General features: G+C 46.9%; 1 protein-coding gene and 1 long non-coding RNA gene across 3 annotated transcripts; both read left to right on the forward strand.

Annotated features, from left to right (window-relative positions):
- The first annotated feature begins 5807 nt into the window (after positions 1-5807).
- Positions 5808-18748, forward strand: LOC144112679 (uncharacterized). 2 transcript variants are annotated; one of them, XR_013310381.1, is made up of 4 exons: positions 5808-6011; positions 8366-8433; positions 9113-9317; positions 17627-18748. It is a non-coding gene; the product is annotated as an uncharacterized LOC144112679 (long non-coding RNA). The 2 variants fall into 2 exon arrangements; XR_013310382.1 differs by lacking the exon at positions 8366-8433.
- On the forward strand, positions 10202-13578 carry LOC144112676 (uncharacterized). The gene has a single exon (XM_077645493.1). The coding sequence runs from the start codon at positions 10510-10512 to the stop codon at positions 11971-11973; it is 1464 nt and encodes a 487-aa protein (XP_077501619.1). The 5' UTR covers positions 10202-10509; the 3' UTR covers positions 11974-13578.
- Positions 18749-20204: the final 1456 nt, after the last annotated feature.

Below are 20204 nucleotides of genomic sequence, written 5' to 3' on the forward strand. Positions count from 1 at the left end.
AGGCCTCACAAAACCGGGAGCATATGTTTTTAAATATATCACCAAAAGTTATTTGATATGGCGTTCCTAATTCACTGGAACTGTCGAGGCATACTAAAGAAACTACAGTGACGTAACAGATATTCTTGCTTTATATTCCCCGGTTGTTTTGTGTCTCCAGGAGACAAACTTGGGATCAAAGCAAAAATGTTTTAAGTAAATATAGTCTTTCGTCGCGACCGAGAGCAACCAAATAGGCTCTCTGGAGGTACCGCCATAGTCGTTCAAAGTAACGTGGCCACTCGTGAAGTCAAGCTTCAAACTACATTTGAAGCCGTTGCAGTATCTGTAGTACATTTTAAAACAATCACAGTATGTTCCGTATACCTCCAACCACACCTGACAGTAACACTCCATGACTTGGAAGACCTTTTAAAACAATTACCAGAGCCATATCTGTTAGTCGGCGATTTTAATGCTCACTCCAATTTGTGGGGAAGCGAACAAACTGGCACTAGAGGCCGTATTTTAGAAGATATTATTCTGTGCATAATATAAGCCTGCTCAACAGGGGCAAGCACACACTGTTCTCCAAGCTCCGGAAAATGGAGCTGCATAGATTTGTCTCTTACATCGCCTTCTGTTTTTACTGCTCTTAAATGGGATGTCTTGGACAACCCCTATGGTAGCGATCATCTACCCGTTCTTATAAGCCTAACATCATCTCCGCAAATCATTCCTACAAAACCACGACGTTGGAAACTTCATTTGGCCAACTGGGCACTGTTTCAAGAAAATGCCAGCTTAGAAAAAATACATCAAAATAACTTAAGTATAGATGGACACACAGCCGAGAAACAGACTCCCTACAAGTGGATATACAAATGAATCATAATTTATTTACAGTTGAAGAAATCAGCACAGTTTTGTCCGCTGATAAACAGACAGCACTGGGCCCGGATGGAATACACTATCAAATGCGTTCACACCTCTCCAAACCTGCCGTAAAGGCACTTTTAATTTTTTTTTAATAAGGTTTGGGTGTCGGGTAAACTACCCGAAACCTGGAAGAAGCCATGGCCATCATCGTTCCATTTTTAAAACCCGAAAAACCACCCTCTCCCAGTAGTTAAAGGCCCATAGCCCTCACCAGCTGCCTTGCAAAATCCTTTGAAAGTATTGTGAATATTAGATTAAGCTTCGTGCTAGACGCCTGTGAGATTCTCGGTGTTCATCAGTGCGGTTTCAAAAAGGCATGCTCCACAACAGACCACCTAGTTTGCCTTGAAAATACTGTCCGTGAAGCCTTCATACACAAACAACAATGTCTTGCTGTTTTTTCTCGATTTAGAGAAAGCATATGACACAACCTGGATGTACGGAATTTTTCATGACTTGGCTGAACTTGGCATTCGTGGTAGGATGTTGAACTGCCTAAAAGATTTCCTGTCAAACCATTCATTCAATGTATGCCTCGATTCAATCCTCTCGAGAATTTTCATTCAGAAAAATGGAGTGCCTCAAGGAAGTGTCTTAAGCACGACCCTCTTTGTTGTTAAAATGAATTCTATTAGCAAAATAATTCCAAGGTCTTATGTATTCGATCTATGTCGATGATCTGCAGATACCTTGCACGTCCTCAAACATATCAACATGCGAAAGACAAGTGCAGTTAACAATAACCTTTCAACATGGGCTGACCGAAATGGTTTCCGGTTCTCCCCACAGAAAACAGTGGCCATTCTTTTCTAACTTAAACGTGGCCTATAGTCAGATCCTAGACTACACCTGAACGAAACTGAATTACCGATAAAAAGAGAACACAAATTTCTGGGCATATTGTTTTACAAAAAACTGACCTTCTTGCCCCACATAAAGAACCTGAAGAAAACTTCTCGATCATTAAATATCTTAAAGGTGCTTTCACATAAACGCTGGGGGTCTGATAGAACCTGCCTTTTGCACATCTACCGCAGCATAGTTCGCTCTTGCCTATAGATTATGGGTGCATAGTGTGCAGTTCAGCTCGGCAGTCCTATTTGAAGCATTTAGATCCAGTACATAACTCAGGTCTGCACCTTGCAAGTGGGTCATACAGGACATCGCCAATAAACAGTCTATATGTAGAATGTAACGAACCACACCTTGCAGATAGAAGAGCCATGCTCACATGTGCATACGTCCTAAAAACCCGTTCACTACCAAAACATCTCTGCTACTCCATAGTTACGAAGTGCCCGTCTAAGCAGCTTTTGAGTAACAAACCGAATGCAACGAGACCCCTTATCTTCCGTTTTGAAGAAATTTGCCAGGAATTGGCTATTTTAGACACACTACCTGATGTCGCCCAGAGATCCAAACCACTGCCACCTTGGTACACCTTTCCCGCAGTAGGGGACTACACAATTTCAGAAAAAGCGAACTCCACGTAAACACATACTACAAGAATTTTTGGGACTACAGGAAAAGTACAAAGAATACACAGTATTTTATACAGACTGTTCTAAAACATCACATTACGTTGGAAGTGCTGTAGTCCAAGACAAATGGGAAAAGGTAGTTCGGTCACCTCAGTGCGCGTCAATTTGCTCAGCTAAATGCTATGCCATTTCGGTGGCTGTATCAAAAGTAGTCGAAAAGAACATTCAAAACAGCATTATCTACACGGACTCGCTGAGTGCAATCACAGCACTGAAAGCCAGAAACGTAAGGGAACCTTTGATACGAAATATAGTACATGACATTACAACTGCTGAAACACAAGGACATGAAATTAAGCTCTGTTGGATACTAAGCCATCTCGGAATTCGTAGCAATGGGAGAGCTGACAGGTGCGTTGCTCAAGCTCGCCGTAAGGAACTCCAGACTGTAAATATACCCTATGCAGATTGCATGAAGTTAGTAAAAAATAAACTTACAGAAAAATGGCAGTGTACATGGAATAGTGAAGAAAATAACAAACTACATTTAGTAAAACCTATTCTGGGAGAATGGAGATCATGCAGGCATCAGGAGCGTTTTATAGAAATAATTTTATGCCGCCTGCACATCGGACACACACACCTAAAACACAGCTTTCTACTGACAAAACAAGACACACCCTTCCTTATGTGAGAAATGTGGAGATGAGCTGACAGTTCATCGCATTTTATTCTCGTGCACACAGCTTGAGCGGCTAAAAAAAAATTATTTTACTGTATTTTACGATGAATGCATTCCCTTCCACCCCAATTTACATTTAGGAGATAATCCACTTGTAAGAACTTCATCTGTTTTTAATTTTCTGAAAGACGCGGCTATATTAAACAAAATATGATATCAAATATCGCAGAACTGTTAATACTAAAAATTTTTATCTCATGCTTTCGCGCATTTTATGACGCGCCTCATCCATTTTTTCAGTCCTGAGAAGAAGGCTGAGGTCTGCATTTGATTTGATGGGCTCCTCTGAGCCCTTGTCCAGACAAGGACTTTCGCTGAGGACACCCAATTTTTGAAATAAATTATACCATGTGTTTGGCACATGATAGCCTAAGTTGCTTATGCGCCATAAAACCCAATACAATGTTGCTCTACGTAGCAATAAATGCCTGCTTGTGTCAGCCATTGTGTCGTTTATTTGTTCCTTCAGAGCAAGGCCTGCCGTAGTTGGCGTGCGCTCGGTAGCCTACGCTATCACTGGGTGGGGTCTGGCGGTTTTGAACTGTCAGCCGCGATTAAGCGGGGAGAAACTATTTATCTCCCCAATTCAACCCCACAACTCTCACATCGTGTCCGTGCAAAACATACATTCACCCAGAGCAACTATCCTTTTATACATGGCGAAAAAAATGAATGTGGATTAGCTCAGTTAATCCAGGATATACAAAGCGCAAGATGTCTGCATTCATTTTTGACAAGTTCTAGATGCGGATGGTTTTGAGAAAATGAAGGTCACATAACTGGCTCCCTAGACGGAGTCTGCTTTTACGTCAGGTTTCACGTCGCTCCGTATTGTGATGTCATCAGAGTGCGCTCAGTTTGAATCGGAGGGTGGGAAAAACTCAACTCCGAATCCAAATTTCTTTGAAATAAGTGCATCTTTAGCTCCTGGGCCAGCGGCAACAAAGCCATGAAATGCCGAAATATCGGATTTTGCTAACAAAAAAAATTTGATAGAATTCTCCTCACTGTCCCTTTAATGGAATATATTTGCTCTCAGTTGTCAAGAGCTGGTTATTCCATATGCTCATGGCAACTCGTATGAACACAGCTGTTCCATTTTTTGTTTTCATATGTGAACAAGAGACCCGTAATGGCCCCAAAACGGCATTTGTTTTTACCCTCTTGTTCTTCCTTTTCTTGTCGAGTGTTAGGTTTTTCATAATGGCAACTCTGTATCAGTGGTTGCACTTTTGGAGTTCACTGGCAGCACCGGATATTGGTGATTGGGTCCAAAAATCCGCCTGCTTTTTGTTCTGCATCTTTGCCATGCAACTGTTTAATGGCTTCTTGCAGCTTTTACTACATTCGTGAAACAAGGGCATTGGATGAAGGATGTGTTGATAGAGGCACAAGGCCTGTAGGGAGTTTTTTTTTTACTGGAACAGCCCATTCACCCAGCTCATAGGAACTCTTTCAGTTAGGAAGTTGTGAAATGATACAGTAGAACTACGCTGCTTTTCATGGGGCCATGAGGAAAATTATACCAGCCAGGCAATGTAGCGAAACAACGTGTGTGGAAAAGATTGCGAGTGTTGTATGCCGCTAAGCGTGAAGCGCTGGAGGATGCCGAACAGTGTTGGTCAGGCAGCAGTGTAGTGAAGACAGTCCCGCTTTGGCCTGTGTGCGGTTACTGTGCCATATGCGCTAAACTTGGGCTTTCAACAATTGGCATGCGGCTTTAGCTAATTTGAGCTACTAGTTCTTCTAAGCTAATGCTTTGGTCAGCATCGAGGGCAACAATGAGTCATTCAAGAGTGTTCACAGAAGGGCTTTAGCTTTGTCTTGACATGACTGAAATGTAGCAGACCATGTTTGAGGTTTGATGCTGTGCTCATTGCGCTGGCCCTCTCCCAACTTTACTTGTTTAGATGCTTCTACCATGCCGAGATCGACAACAGGCACTGTGCCCTTGGAGAGAGCAGGAGGATTGGCTTGGCATCTTTTCTTAATTTTGGTGCTTGGCAGACTACGAAAATAAACCGACTTTCTAATCTAAAATTTTAACAGCGCTGAACTAGGGACGTCAGTGCCACATATATTTAGTGTAGAACTAAAGAACTCCTTCATGGCATTACAGCTTACCATCTAGCAATGGCAGTACGCATGTCGATTTAATGTTCGCTGCTTGTGTAGTGATGTTAGGCCTGACACATGGTGGTGATGCTAACAATTGCCAAAATGTTCACTCTCATCTGCTGCTAATGGACGAGGTTTACTGCATGAATGCTGCCACTCCTTCAGGTCGATGCACAAGTTGTTTTTCGCTGTCATTGTTTGGAGGCAGAGTTTTTTTCTCTAGTGCAAGAGCACTATTTCAATTGGTAAACCCCAAGCAACACTTCTTTTGTCCTGTGTTTATAAACTTGGCCTCACTGCTATGGAGAGGTTATGTCTCGCACTCGTTAGGTTTCGGCCACGTGGTTTAGTACAGTCAGTCCTGGATGTAAATCTGAGTTGAAGGGGGCTGGAGGTTTGTTAGAATTAATGCGGGCCTATTTAAGTGTAGCGGAGCATAAATTTTGGTCTTTTATGGCCGGATAAACGAGGAAGGCATGCAGCATTAGCCATTAGCTGTAGCTTTCTCATGCCGCATGCAATCTAGACTGTCCCACTTTTTGTGCAGAACCCAGCCAGAACAGAGGTGCCAGGCCGAATTATGGGATGTCTTCTCGGCTGACTGCTTAATTTCCGGAGCAGTCCTCTGCCTTGCCTGAAGTGCAAGGCAGTGGCCGCGGCATGGTGCCAGGTGGCTCCGCGGTGGGACCCACACGCAGTGCCGCCTGCCTATATTCAACTCGGGAAGCCGGGCGACGGCAAGTATGCCAAGGGTGAGTCTTTCCTTTGTGTGCATGCTAGCCGTGGAATGTGAATGCACCAGAGGGGGGTGCAAGCACAGTGTGTCATGTAAAAGGCAAGTGGTGACTGTAGGTGGTGTGATGTTACTGCGAACTACTGTTTGAGTGAGCTCCATGAAACATGAGAAAAAGTTCTACTCAACTCCTCTGAATATATGAATGTGCATTGAGCTGATGCACAAATGTGGATACAACGTGCATATATCATTGAGGATGCAAGCAAGCGTAACATAGAACAAGCAACAAATTTTTTGTTTGTCATTAGCTTTGCCTTGCAACTGTTTCTAGCATAGGAGCTGAAAGAAAATGTTCTCACAGCAGTAAGGCTGACATGCAGCTGCAATCAGAATATGATTTGCAACGCAATGCTGGCGTCAAAATGGGAAAAGTGAACAAAGCTGACTGGTTTCATGAGTTAGTGTATGCTGTGCCTGTCCTGCCTAATCTTGCCTGCCACTGTTGCCGGCTGATATCGGCGTCTCGTCCTTTTAGCGAGTGGGCTGGGTTACATATATGCCACCTCGCAGCAAAGGGGAATAATTTTGTCTCACTACGTTGATGCTTTGCATAGCTGCTGTGATTGAGGGGCCGAATCGCGGCTAGGTCGGCTAAATTTCAATATAAATGAAATTAAAAACGTTCCTGGGCTCGGTGATGTCTGCACTCATTGGAAGCATTCCCACTAGTAGAAACTAGTCCCGAGCCATCCACTTAGTGTCAGTCGTAGCCGGCTGGTGCCTTCGGGGTGCTACATATTAAAATTTGGAGAAGCTGTGTTCCGAAAAGTCTGAAGCCAAAAGCATATAATTGCTTAGGCAGCTTCTTAGACGGTCATTGGATATAGTCCAGCATGTGCCGTGTATACCCGCGTAATGATCCCACTGTCATAATGAACCCGCCCTCCACTTTCATCGGGCAGAATCTACTTTTTTTTTTCAGCCTTTAGCTTTTTGTTGCGGGTCCACTTTGCACTCCATCGGCAGTGCGAACCTTGGCAGCGTGCCACTATTCTGTGCCCCCGCCCCCCCATGTCGCATGCCCTCAATCTGCCCACTTGTATGTTTGCACATGTGCGGTTGGTCAGTAAATTTATTATACGAGCACAGTTTTCCGAAAGTTTAAACGTAGTAGTTCGGAAATCGTGTTTTCTGGAAACGTATTAACCTGGAAAAATATGGCGTAATGCTATGGGACATTTTTAATGTCCGCGATTTTGAGCGTATTAACAGTGAGATCGTATGAACTGGGAACGTATCAACGATTCATTGTGTTCATTGGCATTGGTGTTGACAACGTTCTAGATGCGGCTGGTTTTGAGGAAAGGAAGGGCGCATAACTGGCTCCCTGGACGGAGTCTGCGTTTACGTGACGTTTCACGTCGCTGCGTCCTGTGATGCCATATGAGTGTGCAGTTTGAATCGGAGGGCGGGAAAAACTTCTTTGAAAGAAATGCATCTTTCGCTCCCAGACGAGCGGCAAACAAGCCATCAAATGCTGAACTATCAATGATTTTGCTAACCAAAAATAACATTGATAGACTTTTTTCACTGTCCCTCTAATAGGATGTATTTGCTCTCAGTTGTCAAGAACTGGTTATTCCATATGCTTATGGCTACTCTGTATGAATGCTTGCACTTTTGGAGCTCAGTGGCAGCATGGGATATTGGTGACTGTGTCCATAAATCTGCCTGCTTTTTGTTCTGCTGCTTTGCCATGCAACTGTTTAATGGCTTCTTGCAGTTTTTGCTACATTCGTGAAACTAGATGCTTTTGGAGGGCATTGGATGAAATCTGTGTTGGCAGAGGCACAAGGCCTGTAGGGACTTTTTTTTTTACTTTAACAGCCCACTCGCCCGGCTCATAGGAGCTCTTTCAGTTAGGAAGTTGTGAAATGATACAGTAGAACTACGCTGTTTTTCATGGGGCCACGAGGAAAATTATATCAGCCAGGCAGTGTAGCCAAACAATGTGTGTGGAAAAGATTGCGAGTGTTGTATGCCGGTAAGTGTGAAGCGCTGGAGGATGCCGAGCAGTGTTGGTCAGGCACCAGTGTAGTGAAGACAGTCCCGCTTCAGCCAGTGTGCGGTCACTGTGCCACATGCACTAAACATGGGCTTTCAAAAATTAACATGCGGATTTTGCTAATTTGAGCTTCTAGTTCTTCTAAGCTAATGCTTTGGTCAGCATCGAGGGCAACAATGAGTCACTCAAGAGTGTTCGCGTAAGGGCTTTAGCTTTGTCATGGCATGATTGAAATGTAGCAAACCATGTTTGAGATTTGATGCCATGCTCACTGCCCTGGCCCTCTCCCTACTTTACTTGTTTAGGTGCATCTAGCACGCTGACATTGCCAACAGGCACTGTGCCCTCGGAGAGAGCAGGAGGATTGGGTTGGGTAAGGCATCTTTTCTTAATTTTGGTGCTTTGCAAACAGCGCTGAACTGGGGACGTCAGTGCCACATATCTTTGGTGTAGAACTAAAGAACTCCTTCATGGCATTACAGCTTACCATCCAGCAATGGCAGTATGCATGTTGATTTAATGTTCGCTGCTTGTTTAGTGACGTTAGGCCTGACACATGGTGGTGATGCTAACAATTGCCAAAATGTTCACTTTCATCTGCTTGGTTCTAAAATTCACTCGCATCTGCTGCTAATGCGTGAGGTTTACTGCATGAATGCTGCCACTCCTTCAGGTCGATGCACAAGTTGTTTTTCGCTCTCATTGTTTGGAGGCAGACTTTTTTTCTTTAGTGCAAGATCACTATTCCAATGGGTAAACCCCAAGCAACATTTCTTTTGCCCTGTGTTTACAAACTTTGCCTCACTGCTTTGGAGAGATTGTCTCGCACTCGTTAGGTTTCGGCCACGTGGATTAGTACTGTCAGTCCTGGATGTAAATCTTAGTTGAAGGAGGCTGGAGGTTAGTTAGAATTAATGCGGTCCTATTTAAGTGTAGCAGAGCTAAATTTTGGTCTTTTATGGCTGGATAAACGAGGAAGGCACGCAGCATTAGCCATTAGCTGTAGCTTTCTCTTGCCGCATGCAAGCTAGACTGTCCCACTTTTTGTGCAGAACCCAGCCAGAACAGAGGTGCCAGGCCGAATTATGGGATGTCTTCTCGGCTGACTGCTCAATTTCCGGAGCAGTCCTCTGCCTTGCCTGAAGTGCAAGGCAGTGGCCGCGGCATGGTGCCAGGTGGCTCCTCGGTGGGCCCCAAACGCAGTGCCGCCTGCCTACATTCAACTCGGGAAGCCGGCCGCCATCACGTCTGCCAAGGGTGAGTCTTTCCTTTGTGTGCACGCTAGTCGTGGAATGTGAATGCACCAGAGGGGGGTGCAAGCGCAGTGTGTCATGTAAAAGGCAAGTGGTGACTGTAGGTGGTGTGATGTTACTGTGAACTACTGCTTGATTGAGCTCCATGAAACATGAGAAAAAATTCTACTCAACTCCTCTGAATATATGAATGTGCATTGAGCTGATGCACAAATGTAGATACACCGTGCATATATCATTGAGGATGCAAGCAAGCGTAACATAGAACAAGCAACAAATTTTCTGTTTGTCATTAGCTTGCCTTGCAACTGTTTCTAGCATAGGAGCTGAAAGAAAATGTTCTCACAGCAGTAAGGCTGACATGCAGCTGCAATCAGAATATGATTTGCAACGCAATGCTGGCGTCAAAATGGGAAAAGTGAACAAAGCTGACTGGTTTCATGAGTTAATGTATGCTGTGCCTGTCCTGCCTAATCTTGCCTGCCACTATTGCCGGCTGATATCGGCGTCTCGTCCTTTTAGCGAGTGGGCCGGGTTACATATATGCCACCTCGCAGCAAAGGGGAATAATTTTGTCTCACTATGTTGATGCTTTGCATAGCTGCTGTGATTGAGGGGCCGAATCGCGGCTAGGTCGGCTAAATTTCAATATAACTGAAATTAAAAACGTTCCTGGGCTCGGTGATGTCTGCACTCATTGGAAGAATTCCCACTACAGTTAAAACTCGATTTAACGAAGTTGAGGGGAGCTGTGAATTATTTCGTTAAGGGGGGACGCGGGGATCAGATCGCGAAAATCGCGGAAAAAAATCGATTTTTGGAAAATGGCAGATTCGGATTCTGCATTACCTTTTCTATCATAGCTAAAAAAATTTCTGCCGAAAACAGTCTCTAAGCGTACCTAAAAAATATTTTTCTGACCGCGGGTCGCAAAAAACTGGCCAAAATCCGCGCAAAAACGGCCGATTTCAGAGCGCGATACCGCCGCACCTTCACCGCCGCCTATGGCAAGTTTGGTGTCACTGGAAAGCTTGCTTCACCGCGGTTCTTCTCCCAGTGGAACCACGTGTCTACGATAAAAAATAAATGCACAGACGTGAAAAATAGGAGGGCACCCGCGAAGTCGCAGCTAGGCACTGATTGGTCGCGCCAGTCACGTGGTGCTCAGCGCGCCCTGCGATTGGCTGCCGAAAGGCATGCCGCTTCTCCGGTTGTCTGCTGCGCGCGCGCTTCGCGAAAACGATAGTTTGCGATTCAACTCGTGCTGTCCGTTTTGCATTTTCGTCAACTCATCTGCTGCGTGTGGTTTCGTACGTGAGCCCGCGATGGAGCGTCGCACAGGCCAGAAGTACAGGACGAAGTATGCTTACGGGAAGCGTAAGCGCAAGCCTCCTATTCCAAAACAGAAGCGGCCAGCAGCAACTGAACCGCACGAACGGAGGTCCGCTCCGATATCCAGTCACGCCGATGTGTCGTCGGAAGCAAGCCTGCCCTTGGAATCAGCGACCAGCAGTGAATCTGGGGGCCTGGCGCCGTCCGCTAGCCATGACATCGCAGTGCAGTACCGACCCGGACACAGTTCCGTTTTTGCGGCGGCGAGTGGCGGTGCGGTGCCGGTTCAACGGGATGACGGCGAAGTTTTGCCTAAGCAGAAGCACACCGTTCAGGTGCACCTGCCCTCGGAATCAATAACCGGCAGTGAATCTGTGGGCCCGGCGCCGTCCACAAGCCGTGACATCGCAGTGCAGTACCGACCCGGGCACAGTTCCGTTTTTGCGGCGGGGAGTGCCGGTGCGGTGCCGGTTCAACGGGATGACGGTGAAGTTTTCCCTAAGCAGAAGCGCACCGTTCAGGTGCACCTGCCCTCGGAATCAATGACCGGCAGTGAATCTGGGGACCCGGCGCCGTCCACAAGCCGTGACATCGCAGTGCAGCACCGGCCCGGGCAAAGTTCCGTTTTTGCGGCGGCGAGTGACGATGCGATGCCAGCTCAACGGGATGACAGCGAGCTTTTTCCAAAACAGAAGCGCACCGTTCAGGTGCACCTGGAACCACGTTTTGTGACCTTGGAAGCAGCTGAGGAGCAAGCGTGCAGCGTCCGTGCTACACTTCGCGCGGTGTCGTCAACGGAGCGCAAGTTCGGGTTCGCGCGGCAGACAGAGGAAGAATCGGCCCCAGATGAAGATGAATTCACATTAATTCAAGCTAGTGTAATGAATTCGATGATAGGGTCTTTACTGTGCCCAAAGTGCTCTAAGAAGAGGTTGTCATTGAAGCACGAGACTAAACTGGGCCTAGCAGTAAAATTGGTGCTTTCCTGTGGTGCTTGCGGCCCTATTGCTTCACATTGGTCATCAAAAAGGAAGTCTGAAGGAAGGACTTTTGAGGTCAATATAAGAGCTATGCAAGCCATCAAGACCATTGGAAAAGGGCCCACTGCCCTGAACGACTTCTGGGCCACAATGAACGTCTCACATCGTGGGCTGCATCAAAAAACCTATCAGGGCCACCTAAAAAAATTGTTTAAACCTGGAGCAGAGGAAGCTGCACAAAACATTTTTGCAGATGCTGTACTTGCTGTAAAAGACGTCTACAGCAAGATGCAACCATCCAGCCCAAGTAACATAACAGTTGTGTATGATGGCACTTGGCTTACATGAGGCCACAGCTCTCACATTGGTGTAGGATGTATTATCGAATTTTATACCGGGCTTGTGCTGGATTGCACCGTACTGTCAAATTTCTGCCTAGGGTGCTGTCAGCAACCAGCGGAGAGTGACCCTAGCTATGGCACTTGGATTGAGCAGCATCAGTGCCAGAAAAACACAGATGTTGCCTCAGGTCAGATGGAGGTGGAAGCTGCACTAATACTTTTCAGGCGTTCTTTCAGCAGCTATGGCCTTCGCTACACGAATGTCATATGTGATGGTGACAGCCGAACATATCTTGCACTCTGCAAAGATGAGGTATACGGCTTCGTACCCCTGACTAAGGAGGACTGCATAAACCATGTGCAGAAGAGGATGGGCACTGCACTCCGCACACTGGTTGCAAGAGCAAAGAAAGGGGAGCCATTGGGTGGGAAAGGCGGACTCGCGCAGGACCTAATTAAAAAACTGACCAATTACTATGGTTTAGCCTTGCGCAGAAACACCGAAGTCAGTGACATGCAAAGGGCCGTGATGGCCACATTGTACCATGTGACATCTACAGATGACGAGCCTCATCATGAGCTGTGCCCACCTGGCCCTGACAGTTGGTGCAGACATAGGTCAGCACAGGCCAAAATGGAGCCACCACCGCCTCATAAGTACAAGCTACCAAGACGTGTAGTAGAGGCATTGCTACCTGTCTACCAACGCCTGTCTGACCCGCAACTGCTGGAGCGTTGCAAGGGCAACAAGACGCAGAATGCTGCAGAAAGCTTACATTCTGTCATCTGGTCAATGATTTCAAAAGATCAGCATGCTTCATTGTTTGCAGTGGAGACTGCAGTCCATGAAGCAGTTGCACGCTACAACTTTGGTAACTTGCGTGCCTACACTGAAGTATGCAAGTCTGTGGGCATCAAACCCGGTAGCCTTGCCCTTGAGAGAGCTCAGGAGAAGGACAAACAAAGAAAAAGAAAAGCATGCAGTGCAGAAAAAACGAAAGAGCAAAGGCATAAGAAGACCCCTGCAAGCAAAGACACCAAGTATTACAGCCCTGGGGCATTCTGAAGAACATGTGGCGTCTATGCAACTTTAGAGCCAGTTTTCTCAGAAGTGAGTTTTGAGCCGACTGTCCTGCTTGCAGAAAGCATAGAACAACTATGCCTTGTCGGATTTGCATGAGGTTTATTGCGTTGTATTTCTTAGTAAATTCTCTGTGCAGTGACATTCCTATATTTTTTAATAACTATCTCATTTTTTTACTGCTTAGCTAAATTAGCGCATTGATAACGACCTCATTTTTCAGACATGGATATGTTGTCCTATGTAAAAAAAATTAAGAGTGATAAAATTATTTGGAGAATGTCACTGCATGAACTATTCATTTTGCTAAAATATAAAAGCAACTGTGGGCTTCTACCATGTTTTTTTGTCATGCCAGGCTTTCTGCAAGTTGAGTGCAAATAAAAATTTGTAATATCAAAACTACTCAAGATATATCAATGAAACATTGTATTTAGTCATTATGCACACTTTCCAATAACCATGCCAAATTTCATTGCTCTACTACAAAAAGTAAGGAAATTGACTCCGATCACCACCTCCCCCCTTAAATCGAGAACTTCGTTAAACCCGCTCTCCAAAATAACGGCTCTCTCTGAACGGTTGGACACGGCTCACTGAACGAGAGAACCTGCTCTCCAAAAGAACGGCTCTCGCTGAACGGTTGGACACGGCTCACTGAACGAGAGAACCTGTTCTCCAAAAGAACGGCTCTCACTGAATGGTTGGACACGGCTCACTGAACGAGAGAACTCGCTCTCCAAAAGAACGGCTCTCACTGAACGGTTGGACACGGCTCACTGAATGAGAGAACCTGTTCTCCAAAAGAACGGCTCTCACTGAACGGTTGGACACGGCTCACTGAACGAGAGAACTCGCTCTCCAAAAGAACAGCTCTCACTGAACGGTTGGACACGGCTCACTGAACGAGAGAACCGCTCTCCAAAAGAACGGCTCTCACTGAACGGTTGGACACGGCTCACTGACCGAGAGAACTCGCTCTCCAAAAGAACAGCTCTCACTGAACGGTTGGACACGGCTCACTGAACGAGAGAACCTGCTCTCCAAAATAACGGCTCTCACTGAACGGTTGGACACGGCTCACTGAACGAGAGAGCCTGCTCTCCAAAAGAACGGCTCTCACAGAACGGTTGGACACGGCTCACTGAACGAGAGAACCTGCTGTCCAAAAGAACGGCTCTCACTGAACGGTTGGACACGGCTCAGTGAACGAGAGAACCCGCTCTCCTAAAGAACGGCTCTCACTGAACGGTTGGACACGGCTCACTGAACGAGAGAACTCGCTCTCCAAAAGAACGGCTCTCACTGAACGGTTGGACACGGCTCACTGACCGAGAGAACCTGCTCTCCAAAAGAACGGCTCTCACTGAACGGTTGGACACGGCTCACTGAACTAGAGAACCAGCTCTCCAAAAGAACGGCTCTCACTGAACGGTTGGACATGGCTCACTGACCGAGAGAACCTGCTCTCCAAAAGAACGGCTCTCATTGAACGGTTGGACACGGCTCACTGAACGAGAGAACCTGCTCTCCAAAAGAACGGCTCTCACTGAACGGTTGGACACGGCTCACTGAACGAGAGAACTGCTCTCCAAAAGAACGGCTCTCACTGAACGGTTGGACACGGCTCACTGAACGAGAGAACCTGTTTTCCAAAAGAACGGCTCTCACTGAACGGTTGGACACGGCTCACTGAACGAGAGAACCCGCTTTCCAAAAGAACGGCTCTCACTGAACGGTTGGACACGGCTCACTGAACGAGAGAACTCGCTCTCCAAAAGACCGGCTCTCACTGAACTGTTGGACACGACTCACTGAACGAGAGAATCCGCTCTCCAAAAGACCAGCTCTCACTGAACGGTTGGACATGGCTCACTGAACGAGAGAACCCGCTCTCCAAAAGAACGGCTCTCACTGAACGGTTGGACACGACTCACTGAACGAGAGAACCCGCTCTCCAAAAGAACGGCTCTCACTGAACGGTTGGACACGGCTCACTGAACGAGAGAACCAGCTCTCCAAAAGAACGGCTCTCACTGAACGGTTGGACACGGCTCACTGACCGAGAGAACCTGCTCTCCAAAAGAACGGCTCTCATTGAACGGTTGGACACGGCTCACTGAACGAGAGAACCTGCTCTCCAAAAGAATGGCTCTCATTGAACGGTTGGACACGGCTCACTGAACGAGAGAACCCGCTTTCCGAAAGAACGGCTCTCACTGAATGGTTGGACACGGCTCACTGAACGAGAGAACTCGCTCTCCAAAAGACCGGCTCTCACTGAACTGTTGGACACGACTCACTGAACGAGAGAACCCGCTCTCCAAAAGACCAGCTCTCACTGAACGGTTGGACATGGCTTACTGAACGAGAGAACCCGCTCTCCAAAAGAACGGCTCTCACTGAACGGTTGGACACGACTCACTGAACGAGAGAACCCGCTCTCCAAAAGAACGGCTCTCACTGAACGGTTGGACACGGCTCACTGAACGAGAGAACCCGCTCTCCAAAAGAATTGCTCTCACTGAACGGTTGGACACGGCTCACTGAACGAGAGAACCCGCTCTCCAAAAGAACGGCTCTCACTGAACGGTTGGACACGGCTCACTGAACGAGAGAACTCTCTCTCCAAAAGAACGGCTCTCACTGAACGGTTGGACACGGCTCACCGAACGAGAGAACCCGCTCTCCAAAAGAACGGCTGTCACTGAACGGTTGGACATGGCTCACTGAACGAGAGAACCCGCTCTCCAAAAGAACGGCTCTCACTGAACGGCTGGACACGGCTCACTGAACGAGAGAACTTGCTCTCCAAAAGAACGGCTCTCACTGAACGGTTGGACACGGCTCAGTGAACGAGAGAACCTGCTCTCCAAAAGAACGGCTCTCACTGAACGGTTGGACACGGCTCACTGAACGAGAGAACCTGCCTCTTCATGGTTTATTGGATCGTGTGCTTCGAAGCCTGCATGGTGGAAGCACCTCTGTTCTGTTGTTGCCTGAACTTGTTCCCAGGCACAGGCCAATATGTGGATAGCAGACAGCAAGTCAATGAAATAATCCTTTCCACTGTCAGCACAAAGCAGCATGCAGTGAAGCAGTTGGCGGCGGTAGTGGACCTTGACGTTCTGGATGACTCCTTGGTCCATTGGTTAGATGACAGCAGTTGCATTGGCAGGGAGGAATTCAAGGCTGATGGACTTCAGCCCTTCCACCTGGCCATGGGCATTGCAATTATCTATGATGAAGACAACTTTCCTGCCCTGTCTCGTAAACCTTGCGTCCTCCTCCCGCAGCCAATTTTCGAAAATTGCTGTTGTCATCCACGCTCTCCCATTCGCAGTGTAGGCCACAGGTAGATTTCTAATGCCCTTGAAGCAACGTGGGTGTCTCAATTTTCCTTTTCATCGCCTGCCATATTAGCGCCCACCAGCACGGTAATGCGCTCTTTGCTGCGCTTCGCCTCTGTGGGCGAGAGTCTTCGATGGAAGCGCCTTGTAAAAGAGGCCAAATCTGCCTCATGCGGTAAGCCCACTTGTGGCCCTCTTTAGAACCGCAGCGGTGGCCATGTGGTACTGCATCCACTTAGCATTCGGGTGGTGCCGGATTCGATCCCCAGTGCCCCCGGGGACGCACTGCGTTTTCTTTTGCTGCTGGCTGTGGCCTCCATGCTGGCACCACTGGCACGCACAAGGACAGCCATCTGCAAAAAGGCACAGTGGAACGAATCGCTGGCCCATCAACACAATGGTGCGGTGCAATACCTTTTCCCAAGCAGTTCACTCCAGAAGAGCCGAGCACCAGGACGGGGGAATCTTGTACCCAATAGAAAACCGGCGCACACCCGCTGACACTGGGGGTATGAGATTTCCTCCGGCCTGGTGTGCGGCTCTTATGGGGTGAAATGCTTGGGACAAGGGTCTTGGACCAAACCGTTCAGTCCAAGACCCTTTATTCCAAGCAGCTTGCCCCAGAAAATCCGAAGTCCAGGCAGGGGGTAATCTCGTACCCATTAAAAAACCAGTGCGTCCCCAGCGGCACTGGGGATAATACCCAGCTCCTCCCAAATGCAAGGCGGATGCTCTTCCACATGGCCACCGCTTTATTAAAAAGGGCCACAAGTGGTGTTTTGCCGCACGAGGCAGATTTAGGGTCTCTTGACGGTGGAATGAGTCAATGGCCCGTCAACGCAACGGTTAAAAACTTAATTGGTGCTCCACTGTAGTCTGAAAAACCTTACCAAAAATGCCGGCCCTTGTAAGGTCCACATCCAGCCATAACCGTAGGAAAAAAAAATTGGCCTTACAGGAGCATATACGGAAAGGAACAAATAGTACATGGCAGTCATGCTAGTACAGTTGGCTCAAATGTAATTTGTGTGCTATGCATCCTGTGAACAGAGCTTTGTATTGGCACTCTTACAGTGCTCGCGAAGTGTAGCGTTAGCTGCCCCAAGCCTTGATGCCTCTGTGCGTTGCAGTGTTGGAACGAAAACATGCTGTGATGGCCCTTGTTTGGTGCAGTGGAAGGTAGTCATTTGTGCAGCCTGTAGCATGTGGTGTCTGGTGCCTTTTTGCAGATGGCTGTCCTTGTGCGTGCCAGTGGTGCCAGCATGGAGGCCACAGCCAGCAGCAAAAGCAAGCAGCTGCCTGTTTGCTTTTCTCTGGGCTTGGGTGAGTATCCCCAAGATCGTTTCCTACTTGTCGTGAAAGGTGCACACTGAGTTACGGGAGAGCTTTGTCTACCTGGAGTGTAAGTGTTTATTGGGGGGCGCAGCCTTCTCTTAGAAGAAAGGATGGTACCATTTAATACACTTGCAGTCTCTGGATTACTAACACAGTGTTGTTCTGTAGAACATGTGCAAAAGCAGCGGGAAAGCGGAGAGCTTGCGTCTCAATTATGCCTTTTCTAGAATGAAAGAGCTGTGCTGCCCACCTGTATTCTGCTCTCTGCTTAAAGTCATTAACTCACCATGTGCGAGAATTCTTTCATGGCAGACTAGCAGCTATGCTGTCGCCCTTCATAGAGATCTGCTCTGTCCCTGTGTTAAACTTGTGGAAGGTTTATAGCCAGTAAGCCTGTCGAAGGAGACTGGTACTGTCCAGTAGGCATCCAGTGGTTAATTTTGTTTCTATTGATATCTGTTTGGAAGTGAAAGGCACTTTCATTGCCGATCAGTTTGGAGCTAAAGTTTGAGAGTTATTTCTGCCTCTCTGCTTCAAATTCATGACGTGGGTGATGCTGTAGTTCTTAAGTTTGCTTTTGTGTTTTATATCTGGCTTTTCATTGAGGAAACAAGTCAAGGGGAGCAGGTGATCTGCTGTCAGCAGAAAAGCGTAGCACACAAACAAAAACATGATGAGAAGGTGGAGGGCCAGCTGATACACTGCAGTAACCTGTGCACGGCCCATTGTCATGATTCCAGAGCCGCATACATTTCTGTGGTTGTAGGGTTGTAGATTCAGTGGTGGCTTGATGTGCCAATGACTGGGCATCTCAATCTCAATCCGACATTTTGTAAGATCCAAAGTGGACAAAATTCATATGCAGAACCTTGGGAAATCCATTTACACAGATCTGTTTATGGCTGATGGGATTTATGACCCCGCGGCCACATCTTACTACTCGCTGTTCTTGCAGCATTTCTAGCAGTCGAGATGTCAGCGACATTCAGGCTGTGTGCCCATGCTCGCTGCTTCCTCTGTGTACCCCTTGACCTCAGGCGATGCCGGCCGGGCAATGCAATTTTTAGTTCTTGTTAGCCCAATCTATTCTTTGTGTGACTAGAGATTGCAGAGGTGGTTATGTGCGAGCAGAACTTAATGCTAGAGGATGCAGTGGTCCCAACACAATAGTGGTCCCAACACGGAGCCCTGGGGAACACCAGACACAACCTGCACTCTTTGAGACTCGGCGCCATTCATAACCACAAACTGCTGCCGTAAACATAGGTAATCTTTTACCCATGATACCACTTGAGGGCTAATATTGTAAAAAGACATTTTTTTAATTAGTAAAGAATGCGTCACGGTATCAAAGGCCTTTTTAAAGTCCAAAAACACGCAGTCCACACTAAGTCGCCTGTCCAGTGCCTCAGCCAGATCATGCGCAAATTCAGTCAGCTGCGTAGTACACGATAGGCCCCTTCAAAAACCATGCTGACGAGGATTAAACAATGAATGTGCGTCCATATGTGCTGCTATACTGGTGAACAAAATATGTTCGAGTGTCTTGCATGCAACTGAAGTTAGAGATACCGGTCTATAATTTGATACAATGTTGCGAGGGCCAGATTTGTAAATTGGCACAACACTTGCAATTTTCCAGTCATCTGGAAGGCAGGATTCTTCAAGCGATTTTTCAAAAATTATCTTTAAGTAGGGTGCAACCGACTCAGCACAGTTTGTAGAATTTGTTTGGCAAGTCATCAGGACAACCAGCCTTAGCAATCTTCAGATTCTGCAGCAGAGACTGTATGTCGTTGATGCTGATCACAACATCATCCATAACACTCGCCACTGGCTGGAAACTCGGGGTATTCATATCAGCATGTTCGATTTCAGAGCTGAAAACAGAGCTGAAATATTTATTAAAGAACTCAGCTTTTTGTGCATCATCATCAACAAAGGTGTCACCAGAAACAAGAGGTGGTATAGTTACAGAGTCTTTTCCATTTCTCTTTACATGTTTCCAAAATTCCTTTGGATTTTCTTTTAATTTCGTCTCCATTGAAATGCCAAACGAATTCTTTGCAGCTGCCACAGCAACTTTCATTCTTCCGGCAATTTCCTGCAGCTTGAACCAATTCTCACGCGTCGGATTTCCTTTAAATTTAACGTAAACACGTTGCCTTTTGCGCGTAATACTGCGTAGCTCCCGAGTAAACCATGGTTTACTTTTACTCCTCCTTTTCGTTAATATCCATGCCGGAACAAAGCACTGCCTCAGTTCAAACATCTTATCCTTAAATCTAGACCATAGTTCAACCACTCCAGAGTTATCGGCATGCGTTTCAAAGATCGTTCAGTACTTATTCAACTCTTCATTTATCTCCCTTACGTTTGCTTTTTCATAGTTATATACTCGCCTATGTGCTGTACCAGCGCTCCTTACATGTTCAACTTTCATTTCACAAAGCACAGCACTGTGATCACTTA

Source organism: Amblyomma americanum, chromosome 1, assembly GCF_052857255.1.
Source record: "Amblyomma americanum isolate KBUSLIRL-KWMA chromosome 1, ASM5285725v1, whole genome shotgun sequence".
NCBI lineage: Eukaryota > Metazoa > Arthropoda > Arachnida > Ixodida > Ixodidae > Amblyomma > Amblyomma americanum.